Below are 24,706 nucleotides of genomic sequence, written 5' to 3'. Positions count from 1 at the left end.
AGACCAATGTATTTGTTGTAGAAATTCATATTCAATACTTCTATACAGTAGCGGCTATTAAAAGGCGGCAGTTTCCCCCTCCCCACTTTTGCCACAGAACTATGCTAAACCTTATCTACCAATGGAAAATAAACCGTCCTTGCCCCCCCTCCAAGTTTTGGCACTTTCCCCCCTAGTTTTGGAACCCAATCGCCACCAATGATTCTATAATATATTTCCATACATTTAGCAAAACATTTTCATTCAGTCCTATATTTTCACTGCAGTGTAATCAGCATAGCTATTCCCTTGTTTTCAAATTTATTTGCAATAAAATTCAGGAAATAAATAGTTTTAGCATCAACTGACAATGCGACCTGACGGCAACTAATTTGCGACCCGCATGAATGATTACAAAATAAAAATTAATACTTTCTTGGAAGGATATAGTAATATATTAAATATAATATGAACATGGCACTTAGCAAAGTCATTCTTTTTATATTTAACACGTTTATTTACGAAGAATGTAGCAAAGTCATTCTTTTTATATTTAACACGTTTATTTACGAAGAATGTAGCTCCATTAAGCATCTGTATTCTAACGTCAAAAATTATGCCTAAACTATAGATATCTTCTTCTGACATCCGAACGAAAAGAGCGCTGGCTGCCGTGTTGCCTGCAAAGGTGGAGAATTCTGTTGAGCGTCGTAGGTTGCCATGTCTACCGACGGCCTATGAACAGTCGCATAAGAGCCCGTGTTTTCCAGAAGGGTTGAGAAGGAATACGTAACGGTGTAATACGTATTCTGGAGTATTGCAGAGATCTCGGCCTTTCGTGGTGGTCTTTGCCGAGGAAAGGCAATCCAGCACATTTATTTTCGCTTTTAAAAGTAGCATGTTCATAAAACATTATTCCAAATATCAATACATTAGTGACCGAAAAATGATCCCAACTTTAATATTTTCTGTGGCGTGTCCAGTTGGTAAAATGTAATTATTTTGAGATGTTGATTGATTTGGTGTTTTTAGTCCACTTTATGCACAGTGAGGGTAATCGGGACTGGACCTACAGTTTATAGTGGGATCCGAACCACTATGTGCCTCCACCGGGTATCGAACCCAGGACCTCTTGATTTCACGTCATTGCGCCATCAGGGAGGCCCTCATTTTGAGATGCAAATGAAAGTAAAAGTCATTGTTTTCAATAATACATTCTGATACGAATAAAAACTAATTTATGCAGTATTTGTTTTTACTGTTGCATATATTACTGCAATAAATAGAAAAGCATATACAAGGTGGCGCAGGGAAACGGGAAATTTTGAATCTAGGATTAGGAACACTGTAGCGCCGGCACTTGTTCGGGACCGATGCGACATCATTGAGAAGGCTTTGCATTTAGTAATGATGGTGCATTGGAGTGGTGCGAAACGTGCGTTCGCTGTGAAAGAGTTTTATAAGAACGGTGATAGTGTGACTGAAGCGCAAATGGTATTTCGACAGCATTACCAGTTAGGAGGTGTTGGTCATGTCCTATCTGCTCACGTGATTACAACCTGGGTGCGTAATTTCGAAGAAACTGGTTCAGCCTTGAAGAAGCAGACCCGAGGTGGCGTTCGCACGGTATGTACCCCAGAGAATATGGAATCAGTTCGAGTTGCCATCGAGAGGAGCCCTGGCCGCTCCGTTCGACAACATGCATCAGCGCTGAGTCCAAGAAGCGTACAAATAATAGAATTACAGTTCCACCCCTATAAGTTACAGATTGTACAGCAATTACATCCTCACGACCCAGTGTTGCGTAAGGGTGTTTGCGAACTGGTGTTAGCTAAGGTTAACGAGGACGCCAATTTACTTAACAATTTGTGGATGTCAGATGAAGCCCATGGCTTCCACCTTAGCGGTTACGTTAACCAGCAGAATTTCCATTACTGGGCAAATGAGAATCCTTGTCAGTTTCACGAGCGTCCATTACATTGCACCAAGGTTACAGTATGGTGTGCAGTGTCATATCATGGTGTCATCGGCCCTTATTTTTTTTTAAAGTGAGGAGGGCATTGCAACGACAGTGACATCGGCTCGGAATGTTGCTATGCTTGAAACATTCTTTGCACCGACACGACGCACATCTTGACATCGAAAACATGTGGTTTCAGCAGGACGGACCCACGTCACATACTGCTCGACAGTCGATAGAGGCCATTGCAAATTGTTTGCAAGGCGGGTCATTTCACGTAACTGTGATATTCCATGGCCTCCGAGATCCCCCGATCTCAGTGTTTGCGATTTCTTTCTGTGGGGACATCTGAAAAGCAAAGTGTACAGCACACGTCTTGCAACCATCGCTGAACTGAAACAGAAGATTGAAGAAGAAATCACTGGCATTCGTCGAGACATGATACACCGAGCTTTCCAGAGTTTCCACAGCAGACTATCAGAATGTGTACGCCGAGATGGAACACATCTTTCCGATGTAATCTTCAAGAAGTAAAGCGACATGTAAGTGCCATAATTAATGCCATTGTTAATGTATTTCAATCATGCATACTCTGTACATACATTTCCATGCATTAAATGCATTTTTTCCTGTGTTTATTCGTGCATTTACGTCAATTGAATTTTTTCAGTTGACCTGCTCCACCCTGTATTTTATAATGTATGTAAAGTTTGTTTATTCGTAAGAAATTAAAATTCATGCAGCTCCCTAAGTTCTTTCAAAACTGGAAAGTGGGCCGGTTCAAGGGTTTGAATTTGAGACAGTCATATCAGTTATCAATGTAAAGACCTCCAAATTTGTACCACCTGCCATCCTACGAACTAATAAAATTAGCGAAATGCAGATATTTTGTTTCTTTTTAAGCCGATTGAAAGAAGAAAATACCGCAAATGGACATCTGTTTACTTTTGTGTCAAAATCTGTCTCGTTATTTTACTTGCATATTTGGTATGTCAACTGTTTACAAATACTATTTTTTTACGACCAAACGGGGAAAATCATTGTCTGCTCATGAAATAGGTGCGTGGGCATTCATTCTAATAATTCGATAACACAATGTGCAATTAAAACTGTATTCTTACTTTTTCGAACTCGGAAAAGTCTAAATGTGAAACCTAATGTGAAATATTTTAATGCATTTTTCTGTATGTAATCGCGGCCGTGCATTTTTATAGTTGCATACAATTTTTTGTGTTACTGTCTCCGGCTAGTTCAAACATTTTGCTTGAGGGAGAATTAGAAAGGAAGAAGGGATTTTTTGAAAGTTCAGAGGGAAATTTTTGTTGGCAGCACTGGATCAGCGTGGAAGCGAGAATGATTTCGTAGCGCATACAGGAAGACAGACGAACAAATAAAAATCCCACTGAACAAACAATAGTATCGGTAAGAGGAGACTTACATGCGTGTATGTTTATGCGTACGAGAATGCGTTCTGTCTGTCCGAGCGAATGCTTTGTGAGCGAGCGTGCGCGTGTGTGACTTACCGAGCGGCAGCTGTCGACGAGCAAAAAGGAGCAGAGCGAGAACATTTTAATGTGATGGACTGTTAGACAGGTGGACGGCAGGAACTCCAAATATCCCAAACCCCCTTGGAAAAGCGACGCTTGTGTTTCGGCAACACATCACCGACGGCGGGAACAGCGAGTCTCTTGTGTTCCACGCCATAGCAAGCACACGGGCCGCGGAATTGGTTTCCCTTCGGTGCACAGGGCGGGGATACATAAACACTTGATAAGGGCCCTCCAGTCCCTTCCTAGACGGCGAGACTTTTGTTCAGTTTTCCAAGAAAAATAATGAATTTGAGGGAGATAAAAAAACGCCGATCGGCTCATGAAGTTGTCGGTAGATGCTGCCATCTACACGTTAAGATGCTAAAGCTTCATATAAACACAGGTAGACCTAGGCATCATGCGAATGAACGACTTAACCATCAACAAGACACCTTGTACAGTGGGATCCACGAATATTGCCGTGCAAATTGTCCATGACTATTTTAATTTATTTTTCTCTTACATCCTATGTGATTATAAGCGATGGATTTTTATGTATGCTGGTGCAGAAATTGTCAACAGCTTGTTTCGAGTTTGATTTTAATTCTTGAAGAAAGTATTGGGTCAAGTAAAGTCCACGAACATGGTGATGGACAATTTGAACGGTAATACTTATGGATCCCACTGTACAGCTAGGACAAATTGCCTTTGTTGTGGAATCATTAAAACGGATATTAACTCCCATCATTTATATTCCTTTCCGTAAAAAAAATCTTAAGGTCCAAAAGGCAATAAACAATGCAAGGCTGTTTTTCAAGGTAAAAAAAGCCTGTTTTTGAGTTTTGTTTTACCACTATGTGCCTACACTGGGTATCGAACAGGAACCCTTCAGCCTGTTAGCAGACCAAGTACACTATACAGGGTGCAGCCATACAACGCCGACATCTAGGACATCTAATCGTGAAAATGTGATGTGAACGAACAACTTTACTTAGCATTTTTAGCATTTTTCATAGCATTTTAGTAGTTTTGGTCTCGTTTAAATGCTACGAGTTCCGGACAAAACTACATTCTCTAGCGCTAGCCTGTAAGTTAGCAACCACGCGTGACCGCTTCGCAGTTGTCATTGACTTTTTCCCGCGTTTCGTCACACACCGAAAACGCGCGCGCGTGTATTTAGATTACGTCGTTTTTTTTTGCCTCTTTTTGGCTAATAGGGACGATGAAGATGACTTGTGATGAGATGGATGCAGGTATAATTACAAACAAACATAAACAAGACAACGAACACAAACCTCAATGGATGTGGGTAGAGGCGCCAGATCCTCGTTAGAGTACCTCCACGATAACAGCCGGCGCGGAGAACACTTTTATGGCAGTCATCCGCTCTTGTCTCCTTTAGACAATTAGGTCTGCCACTGCTTCACGCTGCAACCTTAGAATCCCTCCCCAGAAGCAGCCAGCAGGGAAACAGGATTTTATGAAAATAACCGTCGGGCACTGTGAATGGGGCCCGGTTGTTAGGTTGGCCGTACTATACGCGGAAGAGAGGTTGACATTTGAAGGAGGTAAAAATTTGCATGTCTTCGTGGGCTCATAGTATCGAAACAATATCTCAAAAAGAAAAACGTTATTTAGGAAAGTTTTTTGTTTGGAACACACGCCATGAAAGTTTTTCTCTGTTGTACGGCAACACCCTGTGAGAGGAATCAGAGTAATTGGTTCTTTATCAACTTGCTAAATTTAATTTTTTCGGTAAAACACATGATATATGGCCACATACACGAAATAAAGACGTATGAAATATGTTATCTTATAGATATAACATCGGTACAATATGGGTTATATGTACTTGGACATTTTATAGCGGTACGGTATCGGAAAAAAATTGTAACAGAATAGGTGTATCATCTGCATATGGCAAGTTGTGAAAATGAAGTGGTTTATTTATATGCTGAAACCAAGGTCTAACAAATTATCAATTTCAGTTATGAAGAGTAGCTAGTTTGATAAGATCTATAGCCAAATAAAAATCAACAAACATAAATGTTACATGCCTCACACTGACTTGGAAATCAGTAAAACAAGAAAATTCCTTCAAAATGTTCGAAATATTTGAAGTCATAATAGTAAATATGATTGTGTTTGCAAATATGAGGAAAAATCATGTCCACAATCATACAGTAAATGTTCCTATGCTTTCTATTGGCGCCTTTTTCAATTGTAGCCAATACTTACATATATTCGCTCAAAATCACAGTACAAACTATGTGCTTCAGTATTTCTCTCACGGTTATTTTACGTCACTTTGTTACCTCTTGAGTTAATCATGACGATGAGGATGAATGATGAAATGCCTGTCCTGGGTTCGATCCTGGGAATTTTGGCATCGTAGAGCACTGCCACGGAGGCTGTCGTGTTAAGAAAAGGAAACATATTGCAGGTTATTCTGGAAATTCCTTGAAAAACGTGTGGAAAATCAGGAATAGTTGAGGCATTTGCGTTGACATTGAATGGAAACTTATTAACTTCAAGTTGTAAACCATCTTACCAGTTTCAATATTTTTTTAAAAATCGAACTTGTATAATTTTAACATTTATATAAATGTTCCTTTGCCCAGTTATGAGCTCATACTCTCCCACGTTGACGAAAGTAGTTTTTGCACTGCTAGCAACTTCTTGCAGAACGAGTTGGCAACACTTGACAAAAAAAACTCACCGCCACTCTTTCTCCTCCCCAAGCGCTTACTTTTCTTCATACTCTGATCTTCCTTGGTTGGTTCATAATTTAGATGCTTGAAAAGGGGAAAAAAAATTACCGACCGAATTCCGCGGAAAGCGACAATGTAGCCTAATTTCGCATTGGGAGAACGCTCGGTTTTGCAATCTAATACAACTGGAACAACAGGGAAGGAAGAATCGAGATAAGCAGATAGCGGAAAGGAGGAAAAACGAGAGTAATGAACGAACAGGTTGGTGCTGTGTTCATGACACCGGCGTGTGTTCACGAAATACTCCCGGGGTTCTAATCAGCAGCACAGAATATGCAGAAATATGTCACCACTTTCAAGTAGCTGTAGAATCCATTAACAAGAAATCAAACAACATGAGAAAGAGAAAAGGGAGAGAGATTGGCAATATGTGGAAATGCAAGAAAAGAGATAGGTAAAAAATAATATGAGGAAGAGAGAGAAAGAAGATGGGAAAAGGATAGAAAAGATGGGGAATGAAAGAACGAAAAAGTTGGAAAGGTAAAGGTTGGAAAGTGAACGAAAAAGTTGGAAAGGCAAAGGTTGGAAAGTGAACGAAAAAGTTGGAAAGGCAAAGGTTGGAAAGTGAACGAAAAAGTTGGAAAGGCAAAGGTTAGAAAGTAGAAAAAAAGATGAGCAGGAAAAGAAGAGAAAGTGACAAGACGAGAAACAGAAAGGCAAATGTTGAACGAAGGAAAAAGCAAGTCAAGAGGAAGGAAAATAAAGTGAAATCGTATGAAAAAGAACAGGAAAAGAATAATGAGAGGGGACAAGGGTATGAGGAAGAGAATACGAAGAAGGGAAGTGACGGAAGATTGACAGAAGAAAAGAAAAGGTAAAGACAGGAAGAAAAGAATAACAACTGGTGAAATTCATAGATTTTTGTAATTTTCAAGTGTATAATTATTTAACAACCTTTCACGTTCATCCATTAGTTTTACAAGACCTCCGGATAGGGGCGGGGGGAGGGGGATGGGGGCCACAGCCTCTGGAAAATGAATGTCAACCTACAATTATATAATTTCATTTCTCACAATAATTTATGATAACTATTAGCAGAACTTGGCAGAAATATGACAACGTCAGACTGAAAGAGTGTTTTTTGAGGGAGCAACATTATTGTCAAATGGATCTATCCATTAGATATCTAACACCAAAAGCTGAGAACATGTTGCACTTAATTCCACGATAAAATGAACGAATGTCGAATGATTGCCAGTTGCGGATTAATCCAACACTTTTGTCCTGATCGAACAGTAAAAAACATCTTCGAAGAAGTTTTAAAATAACATCCATTGGTTAGTTTTCTTTATCTTTAAAAAAATTAGATTATTGGTTGGAGGCGTCTAAATAACAGAGCTGCAAACACTGCTGTTGCGAGACGGTAACTTTTCCCTCCACCCACAATTCCAGCCAGCCTCCCTCTGTTTCCCTAACCTGGGTGACATCGCATAATAGCTCCCTTCAAGCGTTTGATGTGAAATATATTAGGTTTTGGATAGGGGACGCACCGTGGTTGTGAACTAACCCTCCCCCTCCCTTCTGCTCGCTCTCCTGTTATTACGGTCGATTCAAAGGGTCGGGGAGGGGGAGCGTTTGACGGAGGGGGGTTCTGTACAGCAGGACACGACCCAGAAACCTCCCGATATTAATGCGATAAGAAGTGCGGATGTGGATGGGCTCTGTCTCATTAGAGTAGTATTAAAACGATGCTGGAAGAAGTGGATTCTTTCCGAGTGTGAAATATCCTAGGAGGAATCGTATTTTGCAATGTTTTCTTACTTAATTCCTAATTGTATTGTTTTGCTGCATTTTAGTTCTACCTTTCTAGGTGAATTGCAAGATTCGAACCCAGGATACTTCCATTAACGCGTTACGTCAGCCACCACGTTGCCAATGTTCGGTAGTCAGAACAGCAGCTTAATCCTTTTCGCTCTTATTCGTTAGCTCTTTCCGTTCGCGCTTATTCCAGTGTTCAATTTTGGTGCCTCGCTTAATCAGTTTCGCTGCAATTCCTTTCGCACTAATTCCGGTGTTCAATTTTGTTTTCGAGCTTAATTAGTTTCGCTTCCATTCCTTTCGCGCTTATTCCATTTCGTGTTTAAACGTTTCGCGCTTTTTCTTCGCGTTTATTTCGTTCGTGCTTAATCGGTTTCGAGTTTAAACCTTTCGCGCTTGTTTCTTCATGTTTCTTCCGTTCGTGCTTGTTCGGTTTCGCGTTTAATCCTTTCGTTCTTGTTCAGTTTCGCGGTTATTCCACCACCCCCGAATATTTATGGTGAATAAAAGAGATCACGATTGCAGTACAAAAACTGGGCACAATTCGGGATAAAAAGCAGTATATAAATGGCGTTCAGGTGTTAAAACGGTGAATATAACCATAAATTTGCTTTTAAAAACTACAAAATAAACACTTCTCTTCTAATTGTACATTTATGTACATATCAGAGTATTAAGTTCATTCCTGTGCAAATGAGTCCATTTTTGCTTCTCCAGCAGAATGAATCAAATTTCCGTGATTTGCAAAACTCGCAGGACTTGAGAAAGTGTAGCGTCTGCAATTAAACTCTAAATTTCGTATTTAAGAGTATATTTTGCATTTTCCAGTTCATTTCGCATCAACTCGGGACGAAACACGGTAGGAAAATGCACTTTTCAAAACCACAAAAAATGAACATTGGTGTGTCTCATGATCATATCACATTTCGTGTTTCCGCTAATAACGAAATAGACTGCCTCTATCTTCTAGCCAAACAGCGTAGACTCCATCCAGTAAGTGGGAGCATCGAATTACCCGTTATACGATGAAATAGACGAAATTCCACATTATCTTCCAGCTCAAAGAATCAGGTGGAGGCAAGACAAAATACTTCGAATGATTGATTGGTTTCCTTTATTTTACTTCGCTTTTTGTGCCACTTTTGGCTAATTTCCGAAGATGGGGATGAGTGATGATATGATGAATGGACACTCACAAACATCCATGCCCAGGTCGTAATTCGAACCCAGGACCTCCGGCGTTCACTCTGCCACGGGGGCCGGTGCAAGACAAAATACATTAGACAAATAAATGAATCTGACGCGGGGAGTATAATGAAGATTCTTACGAGAAGGAAGAGAGGCAAATAAGGTATCTGGGAACTTTCTTGTGGACGAAATGGGCAAAGAAGTTGAACCAGGAGAGCGAAAATTTAACGATAAGGGTTTATTGAAAGCACTAAGAACACTTATTTAATGATAGTGATAACAGTATAAACGAGGAAAGGAAAAGTATTATTTGTGGACTCGTAATTAACGAAGACTAGAGGGGGGCAAGGAGGAGGATTAGGAAAAATACACTAGTATTGTTAAGTATATACACCCCCCCCCCCCTTGTATGTACTCGTACAACTGTAGACATTCTATGCTACTCAAATCCTATTCAATTCTTTAACGTTACTTTTTCACTTCTCGAGTAACTGTTTCGAGTAAGTGTAACTCAGTTACTTTTTTAGATAGAGACTAACGAAGTTGAGAGTTACTTTATGCATGCAAAGAAATATGTTTGGAATAAACAAAAAATAGTTTCTGGTAACCAAACTTTTGTTTAGATGGGTGACAAAGAACTGATTGTTTGCGAGAATCAAATTCATTTAGTAATCGTGCATACTTGTTTTGATACGCCAAATAATTTAGTCAAAATTGTCAAATGTAGTAAATGCTACCGATTTTTTTTGTTTGTTTGTGGTTTCTAAAACGCTTGACTAAACTTATTTTGTTAATTCAAACAAATCATTTTTTTCTTTGCAAGTTTCAACAGTAATGAACAAAATTAAGGTTTACATTTAAAAATGTAGTTGTAGTGTTTGTTGCGAGAAATTGTATTGTATCACTTAATTGTTTTTTAATTGTAAGGGTTTAGTTCAAATTTGTGTTTTAAATTGTCATACACCCAGAGAACTAAACGCATCACATCGATTGATGCACGAGAATACATCGATTAATGCACTAAAGTGTGTTTTATCCTTCTTCAAAGAATTAGTTTCACATTTGAGATGCATTTGGGAGCATTTTTGTATGTCGTAAAAGAAACACCAAAGTGCATCATTTGATTCAAGTGAGGATTCCTTTCAGTCGAGATGCACTTCAATGCATCAGTTGATGCGTTTTGATAAACCTCGATGCATTTTGATGCACCAGAATGCATCTTTTTTGATGATGTACTTAAACGTTTCGTCTGAGCTACATAAACTCTGTAGCTCAGACCAAAGGTTTAAGTGCATCATACAAAAAGATGCAGGAAGGTGCATCAACTGATGCATTGAAGTGCATCTCGACTGAAAGGAATCGTCACTTGAATCAAAAGATGCAGTTTGGTGTTTCTTTCACGACATACAAAAATGCACCCAAATGCATCAAATGTGAATCTGATTCTTTGAAGAAGCCATAAAACACACTTTAGTGTATCAATCGATGCATTCTGGTGAATCAATCGATATGATGCATTTAGTTTTCTGTGTACTAAAGATAATGTTTGAATTTTTAGAATGTCTAATTGGGACTGGACCTATAGTTTAAAGTGGGATCCAATCCACTATGTGACATACAACATACAGTCACGGACACTGCCGGGTTGTAATGAATACATTGACTTTCAATGAAATCGTTACAACCCGGCAGTGTCCGTGGCTGTACAAGTCTTCTTCATGAAAAGCCGCATTTTTCCGTGTAATTGAGGAGTTTTGGCGTACCTTAACCCGCTATACTATGGGCGTACAAACACGAAATGGATTCACACATACCCGATTGGTTTATCATGGATGTTGTGAAGAGGTGAAATCTGTCTTTTAAAGGCTATTTATTAACGTGGCAAGGAAAATAAGCAACATTCAATGTTATAAAATCCTGGAAAAACCGAAGCTTTCATTATCCTGAGTTTGGAGTTTCATGCGGAGGGCACATAAGCTCTTGTCTCACCGGACGTAAAGACAGACGGACCAGAAGAAGGAAATTACAACCCGACCAGTAACCGGCATGCTCCAAATAGTGAAAAAATGTCGGGGGCTAATCTCCAGATTCCAGTCTCATGCACAATCTATCCACGAGCAGAGGAAAAAAATATCACTTCCTTTGCTTCGTAATCTACGTTCCCAATCGTACATTAAGTTAACAATCACAGTCACGCACCACCTCCTCTGCGATAAAGATTATATTTTTTTCTGCGAGTGTTCACTGTTTTGTCCGAATCTGCAATTCAAAAATTCATTTTAATAAGTGATAACGTGACGTTGATTTATAAGCTTACGTCAACAGCTGAAATTATTTAGTGGTCGTGCCGAAATCTTTTCATAATCCGCAAAAGCTATAAGTTAGTGGATTGTTTTATATTAAATGGAGATCAGATTACAAAGGCCAAAGAATGTTAACGCACCTTCTAGAGATAAATTGCTCAAGACCAAAGCTATTGGAGCCTTCCCTTTGCAAGGTTAGCAAGATCAAAGTGTTCATATACAGGATAAATACTCTTGGTCTTACCCAAAATTTGTGTCTGACAGTTGAATAGCAGAAATATCAATAATCGAATAAGAATAACTATTGTTAACAAACTAATAATAATAATAAGCTATTATTATTGCCAATTTATATTAATAATGATAATACTTATTTGAAGAATATATAAATGAAACCTGTGAAAAGAAACATTGGAATTTACATTTTCTAATTGGAATTGTTTTATTAAATTGGAGGAGGCTTTATGTTTTTATAAATTACACTCGTACGTTCAGTATTTGAATAAGGTTATGAATTGTGGAGTTCAGCAGCTCATTGTCACATGTAATGGCAAAAATAGTCAATTTAGCAACTTTTTGGCAGCTTACTACAAGTAAGTACGAAAAATCGAAGTTGTAATTCAACATGTACCCCGCAAATATGAGGAGTGGTTGGATTTAATTTACAAGCTCTGCATTTAAGAAGGACTAGAAAAATGATTATCTGTACGGGAAAAGCTCTAAACGAAGATTGATAGTGACTTTTCTTGAGAGCCATTGCTTACAAGGTTCCTAAGTAAAGCATGCAGTGTTAAGTGGACATTAAGTGCTTCTATATTTCTCACACCTACTCTAAACTGCTCTTCAAGAGAGCACCTCTTACAACGTCTTCAGGTGAACAATTTATTTTTGCCAGTAGTGTGGATCGAGTGACCTCGATTTTTAAATCCGGTGCTCCAACAAACTGTTTCACTGGCAAGGGCTTATAAAGTATGCAAATTATTGTTTATATTTTGGAGAGAAATATAGATCATACTCACACGTGGAGTGGAATTTTTAGTTATGTGTGTGTTAGCATACCTTAAGATTGCCATATTGTGTGGCACAATTATTCAAAATCTTCAAAATACGTATTTGTAAGAAGTGGAAACCTGAAGGTACACTCGCCGCCATTGTACTATCACCCAGGCTAGAAATTTCTGGCTTCAAGTCGACTCATTTTAAAAGATTTCCGTTTTTGGTTTGGTAACTTGAAGGCTGTGACCTAATCGTAGTATATATTGGATGCAAGAACTTTACATTTGGCTACTTATGCCCAACCTGTATATATATATATATATACACACATACATTTTAATTGTAAACATAGGCGTGCGCACGGTTGCAAGCAAGGGGGGAGTTGCCCCCCCTAATACTGTCAGTTAAAAATTTAGTACAGAGGAATCTTATCGTTGTTATTAAACATATAAAGAAAAATGAAGTATTTTCAGCCGATGAAAGTTCCAAGCAATTACGGAGGGGTGAATTTCCTGTTATTAACATTTAAAAAAATATTTTCATTAGCACTCCCACATAGTTAGGTGGTTGAGTGATTCTGATGCTACCTTACTGCAACATACACAAATTTAACCCCCCTAATCATAGGGTCTGCTCACGTCTATGGAAAATTCAACACATAAAATTAAAATGCATCAATAATTAAATCTTTGCTGATTGATTGTTTTATTTTACTTCGCTTTTTGTGCCACTTTTCACTAATTTGCGAAAATGGGGACGAGTGATGATATGCTGAAATTGATGAATAGACACAAATATCCATGCCCAGGCCGCGATTCGAACCCGGGACCCCTGGCGTCGTAGCGGAAGAGAGGTTGACATTTGAGTGTCTTCACACAGGGCCACTCCTTACACCCCAATCAAATGTTTATGTACAAACATTCATTCATTCAATCATTACATAAATATATACTTTTTTTGTAGAAATATTTTGTATATACTTTTTCTAATTTTATGTCTGTTTGTTATCATTTAAAAATTGCGGCAGAATCTTACCTGGCATGTTTCCGTACGCATGCGTCGCAGCGTAGTTCGATTCGATGGCGTGATGAGCAGCGAGGTCAGAGGTCAGAGGGTCTCCAGGGTACCTCGCCGTCCCCGCCCAAGTTTCGGGTTTGACGGTGCACTGAGCGGGGTTGAGCCGAGGGGCAGGTGGCTGGAGCAAGAATGAACTGTACTGCGGGTTGAACCTGGCAGAGCTGGCCCCGGCGTAACCACTCAGGTCGGCAACTCCCCTGTGGTGGGAATAGGCGGAGTAATGCCAAGGATCTGTTTGCAGACCGTGCAGAGCGTGGTGGTAAGGGTCCACCCCTGCAAACATGTCCGATCCGGACGACGAACCGTATCCGGCGAATGACGTCACCGTCGATCTGCTTGATGAGGATTGGTAGTTGCTGTTCCAGAACGATGGAGGGAAATTTCTCGATGACATCGGAGAGGATGAACCTGCTGAAGAAAAAGTATACACATTGGAGATCTGATGTTGCGAACCGACAGTAAATGTTATTTCACATACATTTTGTTTCTAAAGTTTTGTTACAAAACAGAGACCCAGTTCAAATGTTGCAAAGATCTTCGAAGTTCCATGTACTGCGATGGCTATTTTTTTTCCCGGCAGAGGCAAATACGGTATTTATTTTTCAAAACTGTTCTCCCCTCGTCTAAGAACTGCATGAGTCTCTTATAACATACCTTTACCAGTGTTACTTCTAAGAATTAGTGTCTAAAAAATTTCAACTAATATATTGCAACTTAATTAGAATCAGTTTAACAGCTCTTATTCGTCTTTTATAGCCAACCTACAAAAATGTTCATTAGTAAATGGTATTGCGAAACTCAGCTCTGTATCTTGCTAATGGTTTGTTATGTTTTGTTTTTATAACTAGTATTCTGTACGCCAAACGGCAAAAGAAATAGTATGCGAATTGTCCATCACAATTTTCCTCCAGTCTGTCTTCCACAATGTGATGACCATGAATTGAAATAAAAACGTCAATAAGCAGAGGAAAACATCTGCTTCGCATCAACAGAATTCCAGTCTTTAAAACAATACAGGTTGTAGAATTGAAGAGAATTAAAATAGTGGTGGACAGTTTGCCTACTGTTGTCATTGCAGTTGGCTGTACAATGTTTTACTATTGTCTATTTTCGGTTGAAAATATCTTCTTCTGTAATGAAAATTTCAATAGTAAGTATGAAATATATAATTTTTGCTTAACACTCACTTTCCAGCAGTGGCCATTGTGCCTCTTCTGCCCCCCCCCCCCCCATTTCCGGACGCGCATGTATATAAACAAGACAGGGTTATCTACAATTAAAACTTAACGTCCACTGAGACGCGGCAACAGAACTTGTGTTGTTTGCTTCTATTGAAATCAAATGGTGTAACGCCCACTACAGCGAAACGCGCGGAATTTCCGTGCCAGAAGTCTGCTGGTTATCTTAAAGGTTATGGCCCACTGAGACGCCGGAAAGGGGTCTGTTGGGTTCCGTTACCGTGTTTCTCCGCGTCGCTGTGAGCGTCAAGCTCAATGCTATTTTTTCAGGTTTGTATCTGCTTGAGTTGTATCATTTTTTGTTGATTTAAACTTGCGCGTGTAAAGTTACAAGGTATACACTAGGAAAACATCCACTGCAGAGAACAAAATGTTATACTTGTGCAAACAGTTAAACCGCAAACATGGCAAGTTAACGGTAACGCGTTACTTTGTAACGGCAACTAACATGTTACTTTCTTTCAGTAACTTATCAAATTCTGATGAATTCTACTTGTTGCAGGACTAATTGGTTATGCATTAAATCACATGAATAAGTATTTACAAACCTTGATTAGATTCACGCGAGAAGATAATTTACAGAATTTGTTAAATTCCATAACATTATCATTTTTTAAAAAATCACATTTGTTGGTTTAACACTTAATCATTGACAACAAGCACATATTTTTGAATGTGTTTACTAGAATGGAAGCTTCGTAAGTAATGCTTCTTTATTTGTATTGACATATAAAGGTTAGTTTGTATCGACATGATGGGTTAGTAATTTTCACATGCGTGTGAAGTTGCACTATACATTCATCAACAGAAATTCACTGAAGTTCTGATGTAAGCAATAAGGAATGACGAAATTATTTTAAGAAGGTTCCATACCTTTGCCGATAGAAAACTCGAATTGCACAACATTTTGTTACATTGCAAGTATCTCCATTACTGTAAGGACAAAGCACGACAATCTCTTATATTCTATTCGAAGTGTTGCTTTGCATGCTTTTCCATTACATTCCTGATGAACTTCGGATTCTTGTGTGAATAGAAGTTAGCTGTTTTGACTCAATCGCGAATAACTTCTTTACAGGATGAAATATTTACTTGGGATCTCCAAATCCCAACAAAGAAAAATATGTCAGTGACCAACAATTTGTTTACATAGGCAACAAGCATAATTGAGTACCAGTACCAAACTTACTAATTCTGGTCAAATCTTGAGTCAGCATTTGTAGGCATGGTCTCTGGTATCGAGAAAAGACGTGGCAGCGTGTCAGTCTCGCCTCAGTCTCGAATGGAAAGTGTCAGTCTCGTATCTGTTCTACAAAGGTCTATCTCATTCTCAGAGCCATTCCTATTAATTTATTAAAAATTATAAAATAATTTAATCAAAAATTAATAAAAGTTGCTATTGAATTTTGTTTATGCTTACCAAAACGTTTTCGCGAGGAATTAGTAACATCACATTGTACAACCAATGAAGTGATGTGCTACAAACAAACTATTTTCTAAAATTATTAAGTTGTTTCTCCTTCTCAGGCATTTACTTCGAAGAATTTTCGTGGGAACATTAGCATATAATTGCTTTCCGGAAATTATTTAAAAATATATTTTCTTAAAAACAAGAGAGAAATACCTTATCGGCATGTAATTGCGCACCGTAGAATTTCGCTCATTCAAAGGTCTATTTGTAAAGCCGTGAGGCCATTGAAACAAATGAAGTGAGAAACTGTTGGCCGAAAGGCACCCTCTTGGGAAGGCGCAATTACCGCCTGATCTGTGTGGTTAGCTTGAAGACTCTGTGATGGGTTGGCTCTTCCGGTGTGCTATTTCTCGGTTCATTTAATGTGCATTGCTTCGGAATACAAAACAACTTGCGAACACAGTTGCCAACTGCAACCAACGAAAAACGTTATTGGAGCGAAATTTGTAAGAATATATGTACTTAGGAAAACTTTTGTAAAATAAAATCATTTAATTAATCTAAAAATGGTACTGAAAACGTTCATGGTCCTGTACTATCAGACCAACGGAAGAAAATTAATGCAGCTGAATATCGTTCGATTTTCGTGGTGTTCTTGCTATGTGCTCACTTTTCTTAATTTTATCAATTTTGCCCTTCACTCTCATTAACATTCTCGATTGTTATGCGATGGCTTTCCCACTATGAATTTTGGTCGATGGGGCTTCATGCGTCTTGATATTGACAGAAGTTGGAGAGAGGATAAATCAAATTAAATTATACGGTTTCTTTGAAAGGAACGAACGACATGCGTTGATCTTTAATCATTCTCTTCGTCAGTCAGTTTTCTTGAGGGGACCGCATCTAATGCTTCGAGTCTGCGTTTCATAGCAGTAGTGTTGCCCACGAGACGAGACTTTGGCCTGTCTCGTCTCGTGGAAATGCTGTGAAATGCTGTCTCGTCTCGTCTCGAATTTTTAAAAGCCTGTCCCGTCTCGTCCCGTGGGCAACACTACACAGCAGAGGAATTCGACATAATTTATGTAAGAGAGAGATACGATTACCGCATACATAAGTATGCAATATTATCATTTGTATTTCATGTCGCTTTTTGTAGCCTATATCTCTGTCAATCATGAAAATGAGAATAAATTGTGAATTATGAAATAGTGAAAGAATAACACGAAGAAACTTCCATGCTTTATCCAGCAGTCGAATCTCAAATCCTGGCTTGGTAGTCCGCTACTCTGACAACTATTCCACAGAGGCTGGTATTTGCAGGGAAGATGACAAAACCCTTTTTCTGTGTACTTCCATCCGGTTGCAAAAATTATTCCTCCAAGAGGTTTGGTCTTGGAGAGAATCTACAAAACACTCCTTACTAATTAGGTGATTACATCAAAGCTGGATAATATCGTCATTCCCCCCCCCCCCCCACAATGGTGTAGTGGTTGCGTCGTCGCCTAATAATCAAGGATTCGATACTCTGTGTTGTTCGAATACAATTTTAAACTGTAGCGTTAAACGTCCAGTCTCAATTAGCCTTTTATTGCATAAAGTGGGCTCAAACAAATAAGCAGTGTAATTTATGTAAATATTTAGCAGAACAGAGTGACTAAGGTTATCAGATTCTGTAAATGAAATACAGGGGCATCTCAGGAAAACAAGCTTATTATTCTAACATCGTCACTAAGAAAGGGATAGCCTATTAGATATTTCATGTAGCATTTACATTTACAAATAACATATTGAAAGAAAGAACATTACACTATACATTACCAATAATAAAATCACTAAGGAGAACAGCATAAATTTGGAACACTATAATTTTCATGTTTTATACTTTATATTCTTAGGTTTTAAACTCAAATTTTAAAATAGCTGAAAACTAATTGTCGTGATTGTCACCGGTGATATGTTTCACTTGACTAACGAATGTCTGAATTTCTATCTTACATTTTTTGTATTATTCCCGCTCCTGATATCCGACTGCAAAGCTCGGGAAATAGAACTTGCCTCTGGCTGACATTTTTTATAGAATTCTAAGCAGCTTATACAGTGTAGATTTAGTAAAATGATCCAATGGAAAAGTTTTATAAATACATTCTCCACATCTGCAATCAACAAGTTGTGCCAACTTCAAATCGCATAAAGGAAAAGAAGAGAGATTAAATGGAAAATATATCTATTTTGAAATGATAAACAAAAACCTGGACAAAGGCTGCCCCGAAAGCATTTGTGGGGACAGTCAATTCAATGATTAAAAACCGGTATGTTTGGCAACTCGAAGAGTAACTAATGAAGACTCATTTTACCTCTTTCTGTCTACAGGACTACCATTTCCAATATATATATATGAATGACTAAATTAATAGTGACATTGATCGTTGTGATTTTTTTCATTTTGCATATGCTGTTGGAATTCTTTTCTTCTTTCCTACTTCAATTTTTCGGATAGCGTTCCCAGACCACCTTCTTGTTTGGGGGTTTCAGGAAAGCAGTTTATGTAGGACTAACGGAATCTCTGTGATAATAATAATAATAATAATAATAATAATAATAATAATAATAATAATAATAATAAAGAAAAACAATAGCACGTATGTTAATGAATTGCAATATTTCGCATTCGAATCAATTCAAGATTCAAAATTCTAAATTTTCTGGATAGGAGGAATCGAAGATATTACTTTTGATCCACTCTTCGATTGGAAGTAATTAGATTTTAATGTATTTCATATCCAGTAGCTATAAAAATGGTTTACTTTTGCTTAAGTGGAAAAGTGACAATTTCCACGACGTCCTTCTCTTTGAGGCAGCTGGGGAGCACTGTTGCCAACTTAGCTCTTTTGGGGCCAGATCTGGCTCTTTCGTGCACTCGTTTGGCTGTGAACTGTGGCACCCGCCCCTGCCCCACTATGATGCCACCCATCACTATCCCCGGCCCACATAGACCGACTTTTGCCATGAGTATACATTTTGCACGTGGCGTGATATTATTATATTGGCTGCGTCGTCCCACCCCCTCTTACCTCCCCAGCTACTTTTATATAGCGCCTTGGCCGAGGTGAAGATGACAATGTTGTTATCCGGTAATCCCTTATTTTCGATTTCGTACAACCATCGGTGGAATATTGAGATTGGTGATGCCGTCAGTTCTAGACGGTGAAAACTAAGAATAGATTGTCATCGCTTTAAAGTTACCGGTAATAGCAGCGCCCCCCCCCCTCTTCTTTGACAACTATAATTACACTTTATCCGGCCTTCGTAAATCTAGTTCCTTGAAAGTCAGCTGTAGCTCAATTTAAAGTAAAATTTAGCTCTTTTATGCGCATCAGGTTTGGCAACACTGACAGGATGGCCGTAGGAGGGAAGGAGAAAGGCATTACACTTATGGGAAAATTATTTTATTAGTTTTCTTGGGGATATCAAACTTCCGATGGCGGAAAAAAACATATGATCGGGTAGAGGATCCATTGAAGATGATATTTGCGCTAGAAGGATTCGAAACTCCCATTTGTTTAGCCGTAACTTGATTTGGATTGGATTGATTTGTTGTTTTAAGTCCACTTTATGCACAGTAAGGCTAATCGGGACTCGACCTACAGTTTAAAGTGGGATCCAAACCACTATGTGCCTCCACCGGGAATCTAACTCGGGACCCCTTGATTACAAGGCGACGACGCTACCACTGCGCCGTCGGGAGGCCCAGCTGCATTTTGAATTTGAAGTTGTCTCTCCATAAGGAATACATGGGATTCTGTAAATACTTATTTAGCATATTTTTCAAACACGGTATCTAGCTTAATAATCAACTTTAAAAACATCTTCCATTTGCAACATGGCGAGAATCTCATTCTCAAATTATGAGTGGATGTTTTTAGTAGCAGTGCCCATTCCGGCGATATTTATATAAATGCATGCCTGGTGCGAAATTGTCACACCTCTCACCTTAAAGAACGGAGAAGAATTTCCTGTTCTTTGCTAATGTTCACACTGGTTGGCAACCCTGAAAAGCATATTCCACCGAGCGCTGCAGTGACAGTCCCAACGGAAGAATCCTTTTTTTCACTCTTTTCGGAATTTGGCGAACAGTTAATTTCACGTCACTCCACTGAAACCAGATATTTATTGTTGGCCTGTTTAGTTATTCGCGTCTCGTCTTTTGGGAGCTTTTAAGCCAACAAAAGAGAAGTAAGGAGTAGAAGAAGACGAAGCGGAGTAGTCAGCGAGCTAGGGGGAAATGGAAAGAAGCAGAACTAGAGAATTCCACGGGCTGTCAAGAGTGACAAATGATCAAGAAAAAGCAAGCTACGGAGACAGGGGGTAGCCTAAAATAAGACAGTGCGAATAATAAGTCACTTTCCAAAGTTGACCACGTTTTTCCAGCGGGTTTTACACAAGAAAGCGTTAGGTAAATTGATAAACGAATGCTACCTTTAACTGCGCAAACGAATTCTGTATCCATGACCTTTGAACTTTCAAAGTATGTGTTAGCGAGCAAAATCATATTCTTAAAAATAATTATGTAATAATCGTGCTCTTGTTGGAACCGGTCGGCTTTGAAACTGAAGTAAAGTGCCTCGTTCATTTTGCTGCAGAAACAAAACAATGTCGTAAAGGTTCCTCGCCGAGTGGAACAATGACTGTCCATTATTCTCCCATTTCAATAATGCCAGTGCTCATGGCCGTGTATATAAATTAACAATGGGAGGGGCCTAACGTGGAGAACGCAAGAGCAATACAAGGGTTTAATATCTAGTTATTACATTTGTAAACGTGGCTTTATTGAGTCACCTTTTATTGCCTACAACACTAGATTTGAGTTGACACTAGTTTTATTAGTGTTATTAAAACGTATACGAATTCAGCTTTTACCAAACCGTTTAAGCAATGCTTCAAACGACATTCCTTGAGAAAGCTTACAGTAAATTGTCAATTGTCAATGACTGTTAATGACTTAACAGTGTCACATTTTGCCACTTTTGTCCCGGCATTATGGCCTCTTGGTGCTAAGCCTTGTCCAGTGATGTGCGTCTACGCGTAAACAACGATAGTCTACATTCTACACGTAGATTTTATACACGTAGTTTAGGTAAGCTATGTAAACAACATGGCAAAAGGTGATAACTTAACAAAGGGCGCCGTGGAATTAAAAGAAAATTATACTGCGTATCAGTTACTGATGTGTGAAGAGAACTTTTCATACTCTTTCTTCCAAATTCGAACAATCTCACCTAGGAAGAAACCTAATATAAGAAATATTCTAGTGTTTTTATGGGAAAAAGACCACTCTTGCCTCACGACTGCCATCTGTTGTTGTTTTTTGCATACTATTTATCTTCTTCCATAGTTGATGATAGAAAAGAAGATATATTTTGTTGTAAATAGGATTCTTCTCATTTCGTTAGGAACCAATATAGTTGAAAATGTCACTTTTCTTTCATGAAAGCCTTGAAAATTAATTTTAATGCACTTTAGATTGTCTACGTAGTCTATGTAAACTACAACCCAATGTAATCTACGCGTAGATTACGTGTAGACAATGCATGTAGACGTAAACTTATAGTCTACGGCACATCACTGGCCTTGTCTACCAACAAAAGTCAACTGCCCTTGCCCCACCCTCCCTCGCCGATACTGACTATTATGAACATGGTATATAATTGTTAATCATTACTTCTAAAAAATACCTGACTGATGAAGATTAAACAGAGGATGATGATTGATAATTTTAAACAGGGTAATGATTACCTCACTGCACTATAATTTAAAGCTGTATATTTGTTTCGTACATGAAGCATGTGCCCTTCAAACTCGATCTTTGGAATCTGATATGCAATAAATCTGAAAGTCACGCTGACTAAATTAAAAGGCCGCATGTTTGATGATTCCTACATTAGACTGATATACACCAGAAAAGTGCTAGGCCTATTTACAGTACTGAGGAATATGCTTTTTAGAAATTTTAAAATGTTAGTCAAAAGTGGCTTAACGCCATTGGTGCACGCTTCGGACTGTTGGGCTACACCTCACTGAAATTGAGAAAATCAAAACTTCCCAAAGAAAGTAGTCAAGATCTCGGAAAAACCCTTAACCCTGCTGTTGTGTTCGGGTTATAATGACCCGAACCTATATTTTATGTGTATATAATTCTGTATTAATTTTTACACAAAGTTGTACTCCCGTGACTTTATGTTTATAGTAGGTTACTTGGTTATTCAAAAGTGTGTGTATATATATATATATATATATATATATATATATATATATATATATATTAGTATTTTTTATCATCACTACAGTACATACCCTTAATGGTGTGTTCGGGACAATAGGACCCGAAGTAGTTATATGAACTTTTAATGTATATAAATGTATTATTATTACTAATAAAATTACGAAACAAAGAAAAAAACATCAAACAAAAATAAAAAAAATAAAAAATAAAAGCTATGAAATGCAAATTTTGCCATATTTCTTTAAAGAAATAAGAAATATGTCACTCGGGTCATATTGACTCGAACACTACAAACACAAGCAAAATTTGAACACTACAGCAGGGTTAAATTGACTCCGCATTACCACTTTCGTAACAGCTTTTTAAACAAAAGTTAAAAATGGCACTTACGAAATATTTTATTGTGTATCGCCCTCTCCCTCGAGAAGAGGTAGGTAATATCCTACAAGGTAATTACAATTGCAGCCCCCTCCGGAAAAATAAATCCTGCGTACGCCAGCGCTTGACAACCTCATAAAATAGAAGTTGGTTGTGCAGGACAAAATTCAGCATGGTCATTGCATGTCAATAAGACGGCTGCCATTTCTAATTCAACTCAAAATTTTAAAATAGGAACAGAGGTCAATCGCTACATGTACTGTACTCTACTGTTGGGTTTGGAAAATGCGTCGGAAATTATCCCTATAACCACTGGCGTACGCAGGATTTCTTTTCGGAGGGGCTGGAATTCTAAAGGTGGAGCTGTGTTTTAGGCGGTGATCGGGATGCACAAAGTATTTTTATTACCATTTTTAATCTTAGTTTAAAAGTTATTCAAAGACAGAAATGGTATTTGGGGGTTATATTTTAAGGGGGGTTGCATTTTCCCTCATAGTTCTTTACTGCCACCATTTGAAATTCTGATTTCCTCAAAATTTCTGGATAGGCTGTAGCCCCATCAGCTCCCCCCTGCGTACGCCGGTGCCTAAGGCTCTCAGTGCACACTGAAACATCATTGAAACGATTGAACTGTCAAAATGCACTTTCCAGTGCTCGTTTGCCTAATGCATGCATGCTTTCTGCGCATTATTGATGATAGGATGAATGGTGCAGTTTTCTTGTTTAAGAGAATAAGGGTCAGTAGGGTGCCTGATAACATAGGAGGTATAGATGCGAAATATCACAACCTTATGACGCTCACTTTCTTTCGTTATTTTCTTTTTTGTTGCAGTTGTTCCTGTTTGTTTATTCCATTTAACTTAATTCCTACAGTTGCTTCAGTATTTGCTATCTTACTGTTCTGCTATTATTTCTTAAGCTTCTTCGACTTTGATCGCCGCATTCTATAGGTAACTGGAAGTATCTTGTTATAAACCTTGTCTTACATCAGAGGACTCCAAACTCACCGAGCCATTGAGCTACTTCCCACATTTGAAAATACATGATGAGCTACCAAGTGTGGATTGATTCTTTTGCGATCTTTTTTTGGTTTAAAAAACTTTAAGATGTAATAATCATTTGTTTTACAGCACTAAGAAGCGATGGGGCTTGGGTTCGAATCCTGGCATGAGCGTGTGAGTGTCCCTTCATCAATTTCATCATATCATCACTCATCCTGATCATCGTCATTAGCCAAAGTGGCAGAAAAGCGACGCTAAATATAAGAATTAAATCCAATTATAATTTTTAATTTCTCTCCAACATACAGAGGCTGTTATTTCTTCAAGAGAGTTCAAAACATGTAAATACTTTTCTTAGAAACACAGCAAAATGTAAACATTTGTCCCTAAATCATTATCATATTGATTCTCACCATGTTAATGAGAAGGGTGGCAATCACTTTCATCCACAATATTTGTTACGTTAGGTGAATGAGTTGTTACAGATATTGGAACGAGTTGTCCAGCTGTCCATCTATCAGCAAAAGCAAATCTTTCTGCCAAAATTTCACTCAAATATTGGCACTCTTAATTAACTACATTCTATTCCAAATCTGTCACTAGCTACTGGAAATGACCTCGCGAGCTACCGGTAGCTCGCGATCGACGGTTTGGCGACCCCTGTCTTAGATAATGGAAGGAATATAAGGCAATAGTTCCGGTTTCAACATTAAAAAAAAAAAAAAAAAAAGATTGAGAGTGGGATTTGGAAGGCACTGACACTCAAAGGGTCGCATAACTTATATTTTGGTGAACGAGTATATTTCTCGTCAAGAAGTGCTGAAAAATATGTAATAT

The 24,706-nt window shown here is 38.4% G+C and overlaps 1 protein-coding gene across 3 annotated transcripts in view; it reads right to left on the bottom strand.

Moving 5' to 3' along the window:
- Positions 1-24,706, bottom strand: part of LOC145978838 (transcription cofactor vestigial-like protein 2) — a 142,453-nt gene that overhangs the window by 14,236 nt on the left and 103,511 nt on the right. For 2 of the 3 annotated variants that reach the window (XM_083111729.1, XM_083111722.1), the window contains exon 3: positions 13,520-13,972. In XM_083111729.1, coding sequence (XP_082967855.1) covers positions 13,520-13,972 — 453 coding nt within the window. The remainder of the gene's footprint in view (positions 1-13,519; positions 13,973-24,706) is intronic. The other variant, XM_083111735.1, reaches the window with a different exon arrangement.

This window comes from Lepisma saccharinum, chromosome 1 (assembly GCF_977018435.1).
Source record: "Lepisma saccharinum chromosome 1, izLepSacc3.1, whole genome shotgun sequence".
Lineage (NCBI taxonomy): Eukaryota > Metazoa > Arthropoda > Insecta > Zygentoma > Lepismatidae > Lepisma > Lepisma saccharinum.
The sequence above is the reverse complement of the archived record's forward strand: the minus strand, read 5'-3'. Positions and strand labels throughout refer to the sequence as shown.